The sequence below is a fragment of the Chroicocephalus ridibundus genome, chromosome 2, assembly GCF_963924245.1.
Source record: "Chroicocephalus ridibundus chromosome 2, bChrRid1.1, whole genome shotgun sequence".
Classification (NCBI taxonomy): domain Eukaryota; kingdom Metazoa; phylum Chordata; class Aves; order Charadriiformes; family Laridae; genus Chroicocephalus; species Chroicocephalus ridibundus.
Window position 1 is genome coordinate 37,540,346 of NC_086285.1, and position 19,024 is coordinate 37,559,369.

The following is a 19,024-nucleotide window of genomic DNA, read 5'->3' on the forward strand; positions in this document are numbered from 1 at the left end:
AGCAGATAATAATTTATGCAAAACGATTAGTTAAAAAGAAGAAAGGGGAGGAGACGTAAAACCCTCTCAAAAGCACAAGAACCGTGGAGCAAATGGAAACTGCGAAGGAAGAAATAATGGTAAACGATATACAGCAGATAGCCAGAATAACTAGTAACGGAAAGTGAAGTAGTTGTATCTTTTCAGCTGTAAAACGCAATAAATATGTAAGCGCATTTCCAAGTTTTAAACTAACGATTTAATCTCAATCAATAGAAAACAATACCAGTTATACGAATAGGAACCCATATTGAACGAGAACAAGAAGTCAAAGCTATTTCTGCATTCAAATGTCAGCAGCGCATTTCCTTATCCTCAAGTTTGCAAAGGATTCTTAAAGCCTTATATATGCAGTTATGCGGAAGCTGATTGCCAGCAATAAATAATGCATCCAAGGAAGAGGCTTGAGTACGTATCTTCTCACTTCCAGGATGCGGCTAGGGATCTTCGCCTCAATTCTACATCAAGGTGGTGGCTTAAAGCAGTCAAAAGGCTATTTAATTGTCAGGCGAGGCTTCCCCCTGCGGAACTCTCTCCGCATGTTACAACCTCTTTGCAGCTCAGCTCCATATGCATCTCTTTTTCACACTTCCCTCTCCATCTCGGGCTCCTACACCTGGTGCAACACGCATTTAGCCCATTAGCTCCGGCTCTTCCTTTCATCTTCCCCATGGCAGACGTTTCTATTTATCCACTGGCAATCAATGTGTGGCGTCACCGGTGGTACTGTAATGACGACTGCACCATTGAGGATGACAGCTTAGAAAGAAGAGGGCAATGGTGATCCCTCCCAGAGCAGCACAGCAGAGTGTAGCGCTCGCATCACAAGGTCACCCTATCTCACCGCTTGCTCCTCTGCATTGGCAGGAGAGGGTTGCTGGGTTTGTACAAGGCTGGGGCGGGAGCGGGAAGGAGGGGGGGAAGAGATCTGGATTTTTTTCCCCCCTCCCTTAAGCAAAGCCACAATGGAAACCAGGAAGGAGATGGTGATGTTTCTGGAAGGGACACAACTTGGCGCTCTAGTTGGCAAGAGGGTGCCTAATTTGTCCGAAGCAGTGGGAAGCCCCGCTCCGGAGCCGCAGGAGAAGATGATCCATCGGAACTGTCTCAGCCCCAGACCTGGCCCCTTGTCGTCCCGGGAGAGAGGAGGAGGAGGAGGAGGAGGTGGCGGAGGAGAAGAAGAAGAGGAGGTGGAGGTGCTGCCAGGGACAGGGACGGTGCCGGAGAGCCGCTCGGCGGCGGCAGCACTGCTTTCGGCCGGACAGCAGCCCCCCGCCCCGGACCCCCCCTCCAGCAAAGGGCAGCAGAGCAGCTCGGACACCGAGTCGGATTTCTATGAGGAAATCGAGGTGAGCTGCACCCCGGACTGCGCCACGGGGAGCGCCGAGTACCAGCACAGCAAAGGTACCCAACTCCTTCCCATGCCTCCAGCCCCCCGCCCGCTCCGGGGCTGGGGGGCAGCACTGGGGGGGGGGGGGAGGGGGGAAAGGCGGGAGGGTGGTGGGGAGGGGGCTACCGGAGGGGGGCTTCCCCTCGTCAGCTGAGCGAAGGGCAGCGAAATCGGGGTGTGTGTGTGGGGATCTCCCTTCCCGGCTGATTCCTCAGCTCCCGGCCACCGGGAAGCTTGTTTGGGAGTCAGAGGACACGACACTGGGCAGCCCCCGCGTCCCTGGAGGGGAGCCAGGCTTCCCGCCGTGGATGCATCAGGTCTGCAGCTTGTCTCCTAGGGCCCCCTTGGCCAAAACCACCACCCACTCTCCCCCTCCATCTTTTTTATTATATATATATATATATATTTTATTATTCCCCATTGCCTGGAAAGTGTATGCTCCAGGAAATCCTTTCCGATCCTCCCCACCGGCAGGGTTTTTTGTATGTGTTGGGGGGCGGCGGGGGTGGTGGTGGTGTGTGAGAGCAAGATCAAACGGGTTTTCTGGCCGAGAGCTGTTTGTGGTTTTTCAGGGTGAAATATGCCCGGGCGAGTGCGGAAGCGCCCATAAAGACCGTAAAATCGCTCGCCGACTCCTGCCTGCCCCAAGTGCGGCAGCGAGGTCCTTGTTTGCACGTTGGGTTAAAAAAAAAAAGGGAAAAAAAAAAAAGATGAGAGGTCCAAATTACCTTGTCACTTCTATGTCTCGGTGGCGCCAGCTCGGAAATGGTCCCAATGAATTAATTGCCTTTGGTCTCGGGCACAATGAGGGAGAGTTGCATTTGAAAGCAAGCGCAGCGGCCAGGCCCCTTTTCCCCCTGCCCCCACTCCTTATTCCCACCTTCCCACCCCGTCAGAGCCCCCCCCCGCCAACAACAACAGCCCACTGCTCCCCCTACTCCATTTCCCCATCACTTCAAGAAGAAGCCGGGAAGCGCGGGGAGCGCTGTCTGCCCTCTCTCGTCCCTTAGAGGCTCGTTGGAAACATCTCATCCTGGGCTTTGGAGGCTGAGCGGAGAGTCCCCGAGGCCTGACCTCCCCCTCGGAGGGAGCAGGGTCCCTGTCTACCGGCTGCTCCGTTCCTGGGCCCTTGCTGAGCTGGGGGAAGGGGCCGCGGGGCCGTGCGGCTCAGGCGGTGGGCACACCTGCCTTTCCGAGCCTCTCAGAGTCGGGGGATGCTACGGCGGCCGCCTTCGGCTGCACAGTGCAGGAAGCGAGCGAGGGGGGCATCGAGCAGACACCCCCAGGGCGGTGTGTGTGTGTACTGGGGGCGGCGGCGGGGGCGGACAGGTAGCCTTCCAGCCAGAGTGAATAAGCACCCGTCAAATCCTTAACCGGTGCTGCATCTCCTTTCTCCCTGCCCTCCCCTACGGTCCCTCTTGGATGTCTCCCCAGCATCCTCAGTACACCCGGCCAGGCAGAAAACAGGCGAACGGGGAGGGATGGGGGGAGAAGGGACCTCGCTGGGCAGGCGGACGGGGAGCATCCCTCCGTGTCTGCCCGCCTCCGAGCCTGTGTCTCCGCTCCGGGCTCCCCACGCAGGGCCGTGCTCCGAGGGGCTGGCCGGCAGCCCCGGCGGCGGAGGGGATCACCCCAAGGGCAGCGGAGGCAGCGGCGGCTCCCAGGGCTCGCTGGCCTGCAGCGCCAGCGACCAGATGCGCCGCTACCGAACCGCCTTCACCCGCGAGCAGATCGCCCGGCTGGAGAAGGAGTTTTACCGGGAGAACTACGTGTCCAGGCCCCGGAGATGTGAACTGGCGGCTGCTCTAAATCTGCCAGAAACCACCATCAAGGTACACACAGCTCGGACATGTTTCCAATTAGCACGATATCAAGCTATACGGCCAAACTTCCTTGCAAAACTCGGGAAAGCTCTTCGCCAGCACAACCCTCCCTCTTCTCTTCCCCCCCCACCCCCCGCCCCTTTCCTGGCCCTGCCCGCACCCTGCAGCAAGCAGCAATGCGGGAGAGGGGACATGGCTCCATCCCAGCCAGCACCGCTAATCCGCCCTCTCCCTAGCAGATTATTTTTAATCCTCCCGTCAATCCAGTCCAGACCTGGCTCAGCTCTTGGGGGAGGGAAGAGGAAGGCAGTAGCAGATCTTGTTTTGATCTCGCTTTCCTTTGCCTTTTTCATAAGCATTTGCACATGAAAATAAAACCGATAATAATAATCCCAGGTAGTTCTGGCTGCAAAACGTCAGCAAGGAGGCAGAGCTGCTGGGTTTGCCCGGAGCCGGGGGGGTGGGGTGGGTCAGCAGGACAAGACCCAGCAAGAAGAAAGGAAAACAAGCACCCTAAAAGAGCTGCTCCACTGGGTCTCCCTGTAGATTTATAGGGGCTTAACTGATCCCTCCGTACGTGATGACAACTCCCTCTGGGAGCGAAAGCTGGCGCCCGTCTCCGCTCGCCGGCAGACCCCCTCCCGCCCGCGCCGCCGCGGGGTCGGTGCTGGTGGTCGGGCGGAGCGGGGCGGCGCGGGTGACGGCTCTCGCCTCCCCTCTCCCCGCAGGTTTGGTTCCAGAACCGCAGGATGAAGGACAAGCGGCAGCGCCTGGCCATGACCTGGCCTCACCCGGCCGATCCGGCGTTTTATACCTACATGATGAGCCACGCGGCGGCCACCGGCAATTTGCCGTACCCGTTCCCGTCCCACCTGCCCCTGCCCTACTACTCCCACATGGGCATCGGAGCCACATCGGCCTCTGCCGCCACTCCCTTCAGTACCCCCCTGAGGCCGCTGGACACCTTCAGGGTCCTCTCCCACCCCTACCCGAGACCAGAACTGCTGTGCGCCTTCAGGCACCCCTCTCTCTACCCTGCCCCAACTCATGGACTCAGCAGCGCCGGGGGCAACCCCTGCTCCTGCCTGGCTTGCCACAGCGGCCAGTCCAACGGGCTGGCGCAGAGACCCTCCGGATCAGACTTTACCTGTTCGGCCACAACCAGGACTGACTCTTTCCTCACTTTCACGCCCTCTGTGCTGAGCAAAGCCACCTCAGTTTCCATGGACCAGCGAGAAGAAGTACCTTTAACGAGATAAACCTTCGTCTCAGGGTTATTAAAAACTCGCCCCTTTCCCGGGCTTCTCTTCGAGTTAACGTACCTACAGCCGATGTTTATTTAATCGTGTTCTCTCCCCAGAAGTGGACACCTACGGAAAGAAAAAAGACTAAAAATAGCTCAGTCTTAAAAGGATTTACATTCCAAGGGGAAAGAAGAGAAGACGAAGAAATGACTAGCGATTTATCTCTGAGAAGGATTTTAGACACGGAAGAGGAAGAAAACCAACCCGAATGAAATACACTTCGGTAGCTATAGAAATAAGCTGGGACTTTCTTTTCCATGGATAGACTTCTTACCAAGGGCTGGGGCTTCTGCGGGTCGCAGCAACAAACCTTATGCACAAACCTACGAGACGGAGAAGGAAAATCTGAAATACTTGAAAGAAACGTTATCTTGATAAGGAAATGGCTTGTGCGCATGAAGAAAGCAAAGATGTAATCTATCAGCGTGTTCAGAAAATAAAAACAACGAGCAAACAGCAAAGCCGAGCGGTTTCTGGATCGCAACTCAACAGTATTATCCAGTTGTCTCCATAGAGAAAAACAATGCTTTACCATAAAGAAAAAACTGTCATTCTGTACATTACTTTCGTGGTTTAATTGCATTCTTTACTCTCCCTTGTCTCCTCCTTCGTTTTGAGCAGAAATCCAACATTTCGTCTCCTCTTTCACTCCAACTTTTATTTTTAAGAGGCAGACTGGAATTGGCAGGGAAAAAATACGAGCTCCTGCCTCTTTATGGGTCAGAGCTATTTGTCCTTTAAAAAGCAATGTCCCATTATCAGTCGCTGAAACGTGCACACACTGACGAAATTAGCAAGTGATGTATATGTAAGGAGGGTTTTTGAATATCGAATGTATAATGCTCTGTGAGCAGAGACCCCGTGCCAAACGCTAACAAGCCGCCAAGGGAAGAGATTAGGTGACAGGGAGCACAACTCCTTCAGACAATCACCAGTCTGTAAATTGGAGCAAAGGCGATTTCCCTTCCTTTGTACTTCAGTCTTCAGTTCTCTCATTGACTTTTCCTTGCTGCGTCTTCTTCTTCTTTTTTTTTTTTTAAATTATTTAATTCGTGCGTTGAGTTTTGTGTTTCCTTCCTCACCCCTAATCTTTGCATTTGTATGTGTCCTTCACACTGGTCCTTCTTCCTTCTTGAGGAGTATTTCTTTCACAAGCCCCCCACCCAACCCCCCCGCCTCCTCTTTCAGGTATTTCGGAAGGAGGTAGCATCATTGCTTTTGCTTGGATTTCTGTCAACCTAAAATTTAAAACACACGAACGCCGGTCTGGGTGGTAGTTTCTTCCAAAACCGTAATTGTTTATTTCATTCTGTTTCAAAATAGCCCAAAGAATACACTGTCATAATTTGTTACCATGTCGGAATAAAACGTAATAACAACACCAACAACGATAAAAACAACAGACAAATTTTAACAACATACCACCCATATTTTTATTGTGTTTGTTTAACAAAAAAAAAAAAAAGTAAAGTGTTGCTTAAGACGAATTTCACCTTCGTGCAGTTTCTAATAGTTATAGTTCAACAAGCAGGAAAATAAATGCTGGACAGAACAAAGACGTGTTGACACCTCCGCTATCTACTTTGTGTTAAATTGTTGAGGAGCCTCTGGTTTATTGTTACACCGGAGACTTTTCGTCCTTAGGACAGAGGGTGAATAGCAGCGTTTCCCCACAGCGGATGGAGAGCAGGGAAGAGGCACGTGTGTGCCAGGATATATTTTTTCATTCAAAAAATTTGTTTATTGGAGCTTTTTAAACACTGATCCAAAGTCACCATCTTTAAATCATTAAGGACAGATTGTTCCGCCCTTTCTGAATGAGATGTCCTCATGGACATGGAAACCGATGGCCCTTTTTGGACATTCACAAATAGATTCCTCCTCCCCCCATCCCCCCGGAAATAACAATTGTAAACAGCATCCAAGGGCAGCGCTGAACACCATCCGAGCTTTGCAAGCCTTTCCCCTCCTTACTTTGTCTTTTAGCAGACAAGGAGAAGAACCGGTCCGGCAAACCGGGAGCTGCGGGGCGAGTGCGTGATACACCCCACCCCCAACCCCTCGGCGACCCCGGGAAAAGGGAGAGCTGAAGAGGTCGGGAGGCAGCTGAGCGCTGCCCAGCAAAAACGGGGCGCCCTAAATGGCCCACGGCCCCCCCTTCCCCAGCCAGGCGGAGGCACCTGCTGGGCCGCGATCGTAGGGCAGGATGCGGCCAGGGCTGCGGAAAAACCGCGGCACCAGTTTGCTCCTGCAAAACGCCCAGTTCTCAAAATGCCATCGGCTAGGGCGCAAGGCAATACGTATATATACGTTTTCAAATACATATATTTGATATATCTAGTGGTGTGTATGTGAGAGAGATAATATTTAACCCGCTGTTTACCACTTCCACCCGTAAAGGGGACATCCCCCCCACGAAGGAGCGGGCAGCAGGAAGGCAGGGATCGGGAGCGTGGGACGCGGCTCGCCCGCAGCCGGCAGGGTCCCCGCTCCCCCCCGCTGCTCAGGGCGGCCATCGTCGCCCTCCCAACCGCCCGTTTTTGGGGGATGCTGCGGCAGAGGGTGGCTGTGAATTTCTGCCTGGCTCGGTCACAGGGCAGAGATTGCCTGCGACAGGTAAATAGGCTGCGGGTCGCAGTAACGCCAAGAGTATTTTCAGTTAATAGGGGAGGGAAAATGAGGTGTCTGGAGCGATATTGGAAAGTACAAGATCGATGATCCGTCCTCGTGTCCAATCAGCAGCCTTTAATTGACTGTATTTTCTAGGTAATTGAGCCGCTGTGCTCCTAAATTGAAGTGGAAGATATAACAATACATCTCACTGGGAGGAATTACTCATTACTTCATAATGAAATTTTCCTTTTGCTGCGTGGGGCCGGTGCCGTTAACGCCTTCGCCGCCGGTGGGGGTGCCCGCGGCCCCACGCAGGGATCCGACTGCGGGCACGCGTGGGGCATCGCCGGCGGCGGGGGCGGACACGGGGCACCCAGCCGGCAGCAGGTTCTGCCTCTGTCCCCGGGCCACCGTCACCAGGCAGGCAGGTTTCCCTTGCCTCACCCTGGCCGGGGATGAGACCCTTAGAGGAATTAGGGTGAGATCCGGGCCGGGGCCCCGCGGGGAGTTGTCCCCGGGGAGCCGGCGGTGGGTACCCGCCCCCGTGTCACCAGCGGGCACGGGGTTGTCTTGGGCGTACCCTCATGTGCCGCATCGGCTCGGCTCCGCTCCGCTCCCCAGCCAGCCAAATTCAGCTCCGAAAGGCCTTCCCCGCCTTGTTAGCGTTTGATTGATTGCCTTATTAAAGCGTGTTCTTGTAAGTGTGACCGAGCTGATTGCACTGCATATGTTTGGGATAATGCTCATTTTAAACAACTGAATAATAATAATACTAATAAAAAAAGGACCAGAAGTGGAAGAAGATGAGCTCTAGAGAACGGGTTAAGCCTAAACGATCCCGGGGAGCAGTGCTGTAACTCGCGCATTAAATTGCTCCGTTACTATCAAATCACTCAGCCCTTTTCGGCTCTACTCAGACCATCTTTGTTGTGTTTTATGTGTCACCTCCTGTACCATTAAGTGAGATAGCACCGAGACCGCCGCTTACTTTCCCGTCTCAGGCTATATGTTTTTATTAAGGTTGTATGATTAAACTGGATCGGATCTGCTTTCCCAGCACTATTCTTTACTCCAGCGCCCAAATCATTAGAAAATCGGCTCTCCGTATTTCACATTTTCTGCTCGGTTGTTAGGTCGTTTGCCGGCACCTGCAGAAAGGCATGCGGCTCCTTTAGCTTTTGGCTTGTATATCGAAGCAACCTTTTGTTTTCTATTATTCTCCTGCTCGCCTGGCTACTTTATTTTACTACTGAGTTTAGCCCCTGAAAACACCCCCCACCATATGTCACCCCAAGGCCCGCTGTCCTGCCGCTTACAATAGTGTCACCCTGGGGTAAAGCCAACGTCAGGATGAGCTGAAGTCTCGTTAACACAAATGGCTTCATTTAGGCGCATCAGGTTCCTGAGTGGATGTCAAGGGGGAGGGAAACCAGTCCCACGTCCTTTTGCTGCATCTTTCACCCCGGAACCCTTTAACCCTTTTTTTTTATTTTTTTATTTTTTTTATTTTTGTGTGTGTGTGTGTGTTGTTGCCTGCTCCCTCTAGATCTTCTCGCTGCTCCTTTTGTAAGACGGGAGTGTCCCGTCCCCCCTCCGCATCCGCGGATGGGCTGACCGGGGAGAGCTGGTACCGGGGAGGGGATGCGGTTAGGGTCGATTAGGGTAGATCCCCCCCTGAATTGGTCCCTGTCTTTGGAAAGTTTTTCTTCCTCGCTCTCTCTTAAGTAAAGGGAGGAAGAGATGGCCAGTTCATGATCTTCAAACAAGAAAACAAATAAATCACAACCTCTGGCTTCCAATTCACCGTTTGCTTTTTTTTTTTTTTTTCTTTTTTGTTTGAATCAGTTAAATCGACTGTACCTACGACCAAGAACGTAGCGCAGGTTTACGCTAATATTTACAAACCCCATTTTAAAGAATCATCATCGGTGTCTTGCATGCACATATACACACAAAGCAAACACCCAAAGTGCTGCCCTCTCTGCAAAGAAGTGCCTGGGACTTCAGAGACAGAAATTGCCACTTAAGAACATCACATGAAAGTATTAAGTAATTATTTAAAACAAGGCTGTTTAGAAAAATATTTGTATTTATTGCAGCTGCTCGATTGGCCTCGTTAAAGCCGGGAAGCATTTAAATTGTGTTACAGTCTCATTTAAATCCAGTTTCGTTCCAGCAGGCTGCAAAGCCTGAATAGAACCAATCACTCCATAATGATGATGAATGAGAAATTAATTCAGATACAAGCAAGACAATTTAGGCCTTCATCTGTTTAAATAGCCTTCCAAGATTATTCGCAATTGCAGGTCACAGATTTAATCAATTGTCCAATCTTGTGAAAGTCATATCCTTGCATCTTCATCGAGATTATTTATAGCGCGGCGCAGCCCAGTGAAAGGTATACGCTTTTAACAGGAACAATTACTTAAAGGGAAGCGTTTGCAAAATGAAAAACAAATGCCTCCGTGGGTAGTAAATGATCAGACGCCTCCTCGCTCTCCCGGCACATCCTCCCCGGCCCGAGGAAGGGAGCGGAGCTGCAGGTTGGGTATGAAGGGGACAGTTGCCAAACTCCATCCCCGCCGCATCGGTGGCTGCGCTCCGCAGCGAAACCCTCCGTGCCAGGCGCAGCTCCTTCGTGGGCCGCCCGGCCCCGTCCCCGCGGGGCTCTGCTTTGCTCCCGAGAGCGTTGCCTGCGGAAGGGCCACGTTACAAAGCAGCTTTTAACCACGCATAACAGGGAAACCGCGCTGCTGCTCAGCCTGGGGATGCCAAGCCCAGCTGCGGGGAGGGATGTAATTTTCTGCCTCTGACTGCCCGTTCGAGGTATAGACATATATACGTACCACCGGCCCTGCTTTTGCCCCAGCCCTGCGTCTCCCCCAGCCCAGCCTTACACACTACCGACCTTCCCCCGGGCCGGGGAAGCCGCGGTGCAGTGCCCGCCTGACTCGGGATGAAGCCGGCAGAGCATCCCTGCTCCTTTCCTGTAAACGCCGGCTTTTCCCTTCGGCTTGGTCGAGCCGCACCTGGAAAAGACCCAGGTCCCGAATAACTCAGGGTTAATGAAACCTCTGCTAAAGTTGAAGCAGGCAATTTGGTAACCGGGAGAATTGTTGCATTTCTCGAAGAGAAGATGAAAAGCAAGGAAGAGACCGGGTTTACTCGTCAGTGTCTCGGTGTGTCACTGACTCCTCCCTCTCCTCACCCCTTCTCCAAATTCAGACTTATTTCCCTGAAGACTTCATCCCCCCTGTCCCTGAAGCGCTGCCTGGAAGGGCCGTTTCAGGCTCCTGCCCGAATTCGAGAGGAGATGCCGGCCTTGGAGAAACACCTGCTGCCCCAAAAAGGCTCACCCCAACGCACAGGGCAGGCAGCCCGAAGGGAGCCCCTGGGGTGTGTTAGGAGTAGGGCCCGGCCTCACGTCCGTTGTCCACGGGAGTCTGAGGGTAGGGGCTCCGGAGACCCGTGGGCAGCGTGGGTCCGCCGGTCCCGTCTAACTCCTGGGGACCAGCAGTAAGCGAGGACCCTCTGGGAGCCACCAAAGTTTGGCCGCAGAGACGGATGCCCGCGCTGCCCACGGAGAGATGGGGTTCCTGGGTGGCAGTGTGCGAGGGGCGAGCGTCAGCGGTGACACGTCCCCCCAGTGAGCCGGGAGCCCCGAGTCAATACAGTTTTCACGCACCTCAAAGAGCGTGGGGCGCACCCACCCGCGGGCACTGCTGGGGTGGGGAAACGCGAGGGTTTCGGGCAGCGGGCCGGGCCGGAGAAGTCGTGCGGGTGCGTGGGTGTGAGCCCCCGCTCCCCGCTTCGCCGCCCGACACGGGAACCCGGAGCAACGCCGGTGCCTAAAACAAAACCCTGACTACAAGAACCCCGGAGCTCCGAGGAGCCAGTCTCAGCGGCGGACTTTGATGTATCGCTGTCCAATTAGTGCCTTTAATTGGTGTCCTCTGGGACAGGCAACCCGGGAGCGGGGACGGCGAGCGCTCTCCCGGCAAACCCTGCCCGCTCGCAAGGTAACAAATAAATAATCCGTGCGGGAAGCACGAATCCTCCATCCCTCCCAGCAGGAGAAGGGAAACGACCTCGCAAACCCGAGACCAACTGCTTGCAAACCCTCTGGCGGTGGTCCCTACCCACGGACACCCGTGTACCCGAGCGAGATGTAGGTGCTCCCACATTTACCCCAGCCTCCGCGATCAAATCCCTCTCTCGCTGCAGAGGGGAAACGACGCTGCTTAAAACATACCGCACGTTCCTTCCAATTTGGCTAATGAAGGTCGCCTGTTAAGCGTAATTTTAGAGGTTAAATGAGGCTGACTGCAGATTTAAAGACGCCTGATAAAACGTCTTATTTAAATGACACATATTGTATATATAGATGCCATTACAGCGGTCTAGATATACCTTGGGGTAGGAGGAAACAAAACAAATACACAAACAGGCAGGGAGCAAAAAGCGCCGCCAATTTATTCCAAACCAAAAACGCTCAGTTGAAAAAGAAATTGATCGCTTCATCCATCAAACGCGTAAAATACATTTCTGAGATCAGAAGTAGCTCGGAAAGAGAGGGAGAGAGAGAGGCGGGGGGAAAGTTCGTACTTGACAAGAACCCTCAAAAGGGGCGTGCTAGAAAAAAAAAGGGGGGGAATAAAAGACATCTGTCACTGGCAGCTCACCTTGATGCAATTCTAGTTTTCTTTTTTTTCCCCTTTTCCTCGAATAGTTGTACAACGCTTTAAGAAAAAAAAAATCACCTGAAGCCAGAGGAAGATGAGATTTTTTTGATTAATAAGGAAATAAATTTGGCAGAACGGAAAGCGCTGCTGACTTCTCAAACCCGCTGTTAACGGAGGCGTCTCTGGGGAAGGCAGGCAGTTCGAGGCTGTCTCGGGAGCCATCAATCCCTGCTACTCGGGTACACCTCGAAACTCAGTCACCAGACTTTTTACGGGAAAGCGTCTCTGATCGATATTTGTAAGCTGAACTGTTTTATTTGCTCTTCTGCATTTGCGTTTTCAGCGTTAAAATATTGTTATTTTGCCACATTCTTCCCGAGCAGCAATACAGTGTTACATTAGGGGCATCTTTTACATCCTGTCCCCAGAAGCTAAGCCCTAGATGTGTCTCATGCATTGCCACCAAAAGTCAGCCTGAAAAATGCCAATTCCCCTCTCTATAGAGAGACCTTAATTGGCCCAGGGTTGAGTGCTCTCAATTTCTTATCCAAGAGAAGAGACCCTAACAGTCTGTTCAGTCAGTTCTCCCAGTTCTGTCCTTGCCAAATTTCCATTAAAAAAAATTTACACTTTCTAGATCGCCTGCCTGGGACCAAATTCTGAAGGTCCTAACTCATGCCAAAATGCATTTTTGCCTACTTAAGTTTGAAGTTTGCTTACTGCTATTGCAGTGCAGGATCAAAGATGAGTTGGAGAGTAAATAAAGCAACCACTATTACTAGATCCACATGATTAATATGTGGCCTTCTACTCCCATAGACTGGGAATCACTCCTGGGAATTATCCTATAATTCTAACGTTTACTCAAGTCTGTGTACTTTAGGGTGGGAAGTTTTCTCTAATGTGGAGATACTGAGTCATAGGTTCCAAAACCACTTTCCACAAATGACCTGACCTGAAGTAAAATTTAATCCAAACCCAAAAGGTCTGATTTACTAAACCTTTAGCTAGAAAGGAGCACGGACTTGCCTCCACTGACAACTACAAATTAAATAGAAAATCATACAGAAAAAAAGAAGGAAAAAATAATAAAGAAGAAGGGGGGAAACCCTAGCTTTGTTAATGTTTATGCTCCCCTCGCAGACAGATGAAATGTGGACTGGGATCTATTCTGGAGGCAGGAGAGCACTCAGTCAGTTGACAGGGGCTGGTTTGGCTCCAAATGATGTTCCTAACCTGTTCCTGGTTCAGTGGCGACGTGGATTTGTATGAGTGGAGAAGCCTGAGTGTCTCGGCCGTCCTCAGCCCCACACAGTGCGTTACTGCCCATTAACGCTGGCTCACGAGGTACAGGAACATAGAGAGTGCATGACCCTATACCTCTCTCCCTCTGCTTTGGCAGTCACAGCTTCCCACCTGAAAGCCTGTGTGCCATTTGGGTCACAAAGGCAGGTTTTTACAACAGGGCTGTACTGCAGCACTGAGCAACTGAATCATGCATTGCTGGTAAGGAAGCAGTTACTCCTGCATCTATTTAGCTCATTTAGTCTAATCTAACTTCAGATCATGACACCAGGTCCTCCAAGAAAAAAGGCAGTAGCATCACTAATTACGGCTCCCTACTTTTGATGTCATTAGGGCAGCCGACACCCATGTCTCTGACACACCTCCTGATTTTTGTATTATAACATATTCCAGTCGGCCACTTGTGTCTCAAGGACTGTGCCCAAGCATTTGTAAGCTAATACTGCAAAACAGACAGGAAAAAGGACAATGTGACCTCCATTTTCTAATGCTGCTCCACAGAGAAAAAGCCACATTGGCCAGTTGGAGTTTGGTCTGGGATCTCCAGACCCAGATGCAGGAATAAGAGATGCTGCTACTAATCGTGCTGGCACCCAGTGCTGATCTCCCTGGCATTGTCCCAGATAGTATTCCCCAAACTAGCATTCCCCAGCCAAACCCAAATCGTAATTAACACCACACAGGGGCAATCTCCTGAGATTTGGAGCAAGTGATGATCATACCACGCAATTTTAGCATATTCAGAATCTTACGTGATTCCTACATCTAATGCAAATTTTGTACTTTCTTTGTCTTTGGTGCCAGCCTCCCCCTTTAGCCAAAATAAGGATACTCCAAGGTTTGATTTTAAACTTCTCGATACCCAAGTGGGCAATTGGGGTAACATTTCTACACCGTGATGCATGGCTTCATGGTGATATGGCAACACAATATCATTGGTACATACCTCCACCAAGGGCAAAATCATCTATCCTGATAGCCCTAGTCACTTTTTTATGCAGGAGCATAATTCTCACAACAGCATCTCCCTGAAAAAACAGTTGTAAAGTCAAGCATCTGTGTGCATGTTGTTTCAGTTTGTCATAACCACCCCTTCAGCAAGGGATGTTACTTATTGTCTACTTTAATCTGCCACACCACTAGAAATGAAAGAGTTGTTGTTATACCCTCACATTGATGCTTTTTCAGTAAGTCTCCAAGAGGTTATTTCCCAGACTTGTTAAATTTTTGCTTTATAAATTGACAGCTTAACTCTAGAAGAACCCACAGCTTGTTCTGTACATCACAGACCATTACATTTCTCCCAGTTATTTTTTACTGAGCCCAATATGATGCGTTTGACAGCGAAAGACTTTTAAAGCAGGTGCTTGATGTGACCAGTTGTATCAGCCTATGGAGAATCTTGGTAGTATATGTCAACCATGATTCACCACAAAGGCAAACAGAACAGACCAGACCAAAAAAAAAAAAAAAGAAGCCTCCAGTCTTCTTTATTTCTAATAAAAATTGTTCAGCAACTTATCCTTCTGTTCTTCTCAGCTAAATCACTGAACTTTTATTATCCATTATTTTCCATGAAAGAAGTTTACATACTGTAGTAAAGTATCTCTCTGTCTTCCCTCTGACAACCTACGTAAATGAAATTTGTGTGACCTCTCAGCGTGAGGTATTTTCTTCAGTTATTGAGCTCTGAGTGAGTCTTTCTCTTACACCATCTCCAATTTTACAGTCTCCCTTCTCAAAGCATGGAAGCCATAACTACCTACGCAGTGTGAGGGTATTAAGCATTTGTTCCAGCAGCAGTCTGTCTTTTTATTTCAATTTCATGTTTCCTGTACAGGCAACCAAGAACTGCACTAGCCCAATCGCAGATCTACAGCACTGCAATGGGACTGCATGTTCACACATTTCTCCACTATAACACCGCCTTTCTCCACCTCTGTCTTCTAGGACGTGTTCCTCAGTCTGTAAGGACAGCTTGCATCCATGTCTTATTTTATGCTTCTCAATATTTACAATCTATTTGTTTGTCAGGTCAAATTTCGCTGTGACATCCGTGCGCCTCAGCTGCAGCACTGCCCTGTTACCCAGAACAGATTTACTAGGGGAGAAGAAAAAAGGGATTTTAGCCCCCTGAACACCATCTTCTTTTCATAGATGTGATAGCAGCTACGTAGGTATGCAGGTGCCACATACACAATGTGGCACGTTCATCCTTGACAGAAATTTGCTCGACATTGGGTATGTACATACTTCTGACCACCTGATTACAGCAGCCAGTAGTGCTGAACACACCAGTCTCTGTAGAACCTCGTTAGCCGTAATCCCATTTCATGATAAGTCTATACCGGCAACGCTTTTTTGTGCTCTTTAAATCAGCCAATTCTTAACTTGCTTAACGTAGTCTCTGACACCTACTGATTAGGGACACTGTATAATATGTTAAGACTAGAATGTTGTGGGGTAACTTCCTTACAAAAGCCTAGGCTCAGACATTTATAAACTAAACCTATAATCTCTTAAAACTAAATCAAATGTGCAATGCCGAGACCTCTTTTTCATAAAACTATGTTGATTGACATAACTTACATTCCTCTCCTGAATTCTTTATTAAATTCATCCCATGTCAGTTTTGCTGTTATTTTATTTTGGTGCCATGCTAATCAGCCCACAGTTACTGGGTCACTTCCTTCTTCCCTTCTGAGTAGAAGCACATTAGCTTTTCTGAAATTTCACCAGTATTCCGAAATTTCACCAGTATTCCAAAATTTCTTGCAAAAAAACATGAGAGTTGTCCTTAGTCACATCTTTAAAGACTCTGCAAATTTGCTGCTTATTATTATTTCTCTATCCCATTAGGTATTTTTTAATATCCTCTTTAGTTAATAATCTCATTAAAAGTACTAAATCTTCCTCTTTTGTTAAGATTACATTACCCTGATTTCCAAATGAAGATTAAAACACTGATTCTCCACTTCCAGCTAGTATTAGATTCACACTGTTGAGAGTATTTCTTCTAGTTTTGGTGTACTTTAGAACATTTTCTTACTGCTTTTTATCCCTGGATTTTTCTTACTGCTTTTTACCCCTTTTGCTTCTTATTACCCCTGGATTTTTCCTGTTGTCTTTAGCTTCCTTTGTTAACTTCCCGCATTTTATAGCATTTAATGCATGATAATTGCTGTCTAATACAGTTCCCTTTGCATGTTGTATGGTGATTTTTTTACTTGAGATATTTGTCTTCATTTGACTTTCTCCCAGGACTGTTCTGAAGTTAAGAAGCTGCCCTCCATGTAGATATTGCTCAGTATTGCTCATATGCAATGTAATTTCCGGTCTCTAGCCACCCACCAGTTTCCAGTCTAAAAATTAATTCATCATAACGAGGTCCAAAAAATAGTTTTTTTCCATGCTGGACAACATGCCTTTTAAGTTGGGGCAAAAAAATCTGTGATTCTTAGAAACTATCATGATGGTTTACTGCTAGCTGCATGAGATAAAGTAGCACACGTGCTGAACTGAGTTTGTCCAGATGCTACTATTTTTATTCCTAGATATTGCAGACAAATGTTTAAGAGGTAATTCATCCAATTCTTGGGTTTGATTTGGCAGTTTGTGACACATCTGTGTCAGCATCCCTGGTCTTTGTTAGTTAGTACATCAATCCATATGCTTTTGAGACCTTTTAGTTGTGAGTTGTAATTACTAAGTTGGTCTTCTCTCCTTCTGCTTGCTGCTTTTACCTACTTTATCTGCTTATCCAGGTTATAATCTGCATGCGATGCTCCGTTCGCATTTCTCATCCCACCAGATGCTAGTGATGCTGACTATATCTTTTTGCTAATAAGACTTTCCTGTTCCTTCACTGCATTATCCACACACTCTACTACTGTTGTAGAAGAATCCGAAACATTTATTTTCTTTGCATTCCTTGTTAAATTACTTCAAGGTTTGTTGTTTATTATACCATATTTGCAGCTGGAACCATGTTTGTATCTTCAGCTGTCTTCCCTGGAGTCATTTTACTAATAGCCTCCTGCTGTTCTAGCTAATTCCCAGCCACTCCCTCACCCATGAACAAGACACACTAGTCATACAGCCGCTCTCCTATTAGTACATGTCCCATTATTCCACCAAAGCAAAAGCTTCAGACCAGAAGCAAAGTCCTGAGGACACTTCAGATTTTCTGCTCTTTGTAACTTGTAAGCATGGAAGGATCTCCAAAAGGTTTGTATCTAGCTGTTCCTCTTGCTTCCTTCTCAAATCCCCAAAATCTTTCTTTAACCCTCTGCTACTAGTTGTAGTGACTACCAGAGTGGACATTTCTAGGATGAATTCACAAACCTGTCTGCTTATATAGTGCATTGATTCTGTTTTTTTTAACATAATAATTTTGGTCACTTCAATGTCTTTATGCTGTTTAAGCCCATGCTTTCAAAAGCCAATGGCACTAAGTGTTTGGTTTAGCAAAGGATGGCTGCATCCCCATAGCTCTTAGCCAATAGCTAAGGGATTTGTTGATCTCAGTCTATTTCAGTTCAGTTCTTTTCCTACAACCTCTATACTGCCCAAAGCTTTCAGTCATCTCATGTCATTCTGTGCCACCATGGAGACCTTTAGTGCAATGCTCAGTGATGACTAATTAGAAGTGAAGGCACATGGATGCATTAAAACAAATCTTAAATTGTATCTTTGAATCTGAATAGTTCTTCTAGCACTGTTCTGAATCTTTTCCCAGTTTGTCTGCATCCTTTCCAAAGTGAAGATTGTATTCTAATGATGAATTTATGCTACATATAGTTAAAAAACCTCTCTGTTGCTACCTCCATTTGAATTACCCCTGTGAGCTACCACATCATCTTGGGAATTCATGTTCAGCGATTCTCAATCCTTCAGAGGTTTCAATGCTTTCAATCACAGGCTGCCCCCGATCCACATCCTGTGATAAAGTCAAATACAGGATCAGATGTGGGGCCATTTACCATTTGATCCAGGTAATTTAGTTAAAATGACATGTCCTTAAATATGTATTTATGTTCAAAGAAATTTGCATTCTTTTCTGATGATTCCCCCCACCCCCCCACCAAAAATATTGATAAAATTAATGAGCAGTGATGATCCACAGGAGAACTGCTGAAGGAAATGTGATCGCTTTCCCTTAGGTGAAGACTGTCTCCTCTGCTGATCTATTATTAGCTATCTAGTTTTCAACCCGTTTAATATGTGTTATACTCAAATAGCACAATTTTTTTATATCAGAATCTGGATTAAATCAAAAGGCATTCAAAGGCTGCTACAAATGCAGATATCTTTGCCAACAAAACATATTATCATTAAAAAAAAAAGTCAGATCATATTAACAGGATTCTTCCTTAATAAAACAGACAAAGAAAAAAACACTGTTGGTGACAACTGGTTGTGTTGCCATCTTGTCATTCTTTGTTGGTTGCATCTTATATTACTTTCTGCTCTTTGCCTGGGAGCAACTATTCATTTTAACTTCAGTATGCTGATTTTTTTCCATGGTCTTTGAAACTGCCTCAGAATTATAAGATTTGCTACATGCCTTTAATACATCCTGTATTCTTCAATGTCCCATGGCATTCTTTGAAAGGAAGTCTAGAATTCAATTCCATAGATAGGTTATCTACTTGATTTGATCATCTGCATTTGCAGACTGCTCTTCAATCAAGCACACGTGGGACTTTTTATTCCGCTATTTCAAACTCTTCTATCTGTTAGCAGACAGGCCAGAACAGCTTTGCCAAATGGACTCATTTTGATCTTGCTATTTGAATTGTGCAGAGCTTTGAATTTTAACCTTGGGCACGGCACTTGCTGTGATTATGTTGTATTCAGCGCCACTGC

General features: G+C 48.3%; 1 protein-coding gene across 1 annotated transcript; it reads left to right on the forward strand.

Annotated features, from left to right (window-relative positions):
* The first annotated feature begins 1,004 nt into the window (after positions 1 to 1,004).
* Positions 1,005 to 4,511, forward strand: EVX1 (even-skipped homeobox 1). Its single transcript, XM_063323905.1, has 3 exons — positions 1,005 to 1,443; positions 3,011 to 3,261; positions 3,981 to 4,511. Exons 1-3 carry the CDS (start codon positions 1,005 to 1,007, stop codon positions 4,509 to 4,511), a joined length of 1,221 nt encoding a protein of 406 aa, XP_063179975.1.
* Positions 4,512 to 19,024: the final 14,513 nt, after the last annotated feature.

Excerpts from the sequence above, each read along its gene's own strand:
- EVX1 (XM_063323905.1), top strand. The coding sequence starts at position 1,005 with ATGGAAACCAGGAAGGAGATGGTGATGTTTCTGGAAGGGACACAACTT. Across the intron at positions 1,444-3,010 it reads CGAGTACCAGCACAGCAAAG|GGCCGTGCTCCGAGGGGCTG; the intron begins GTACCCAACTCC and ends CTCCCCACGCAG. Across the intron at positions 3,262-3,980 it reads TGCCAGAAACCACCATCAAG|GTTTGGTTCCAGAACCGCAG; the intron begins GTACACACAGCT and ends CTCTCCCCGCAG.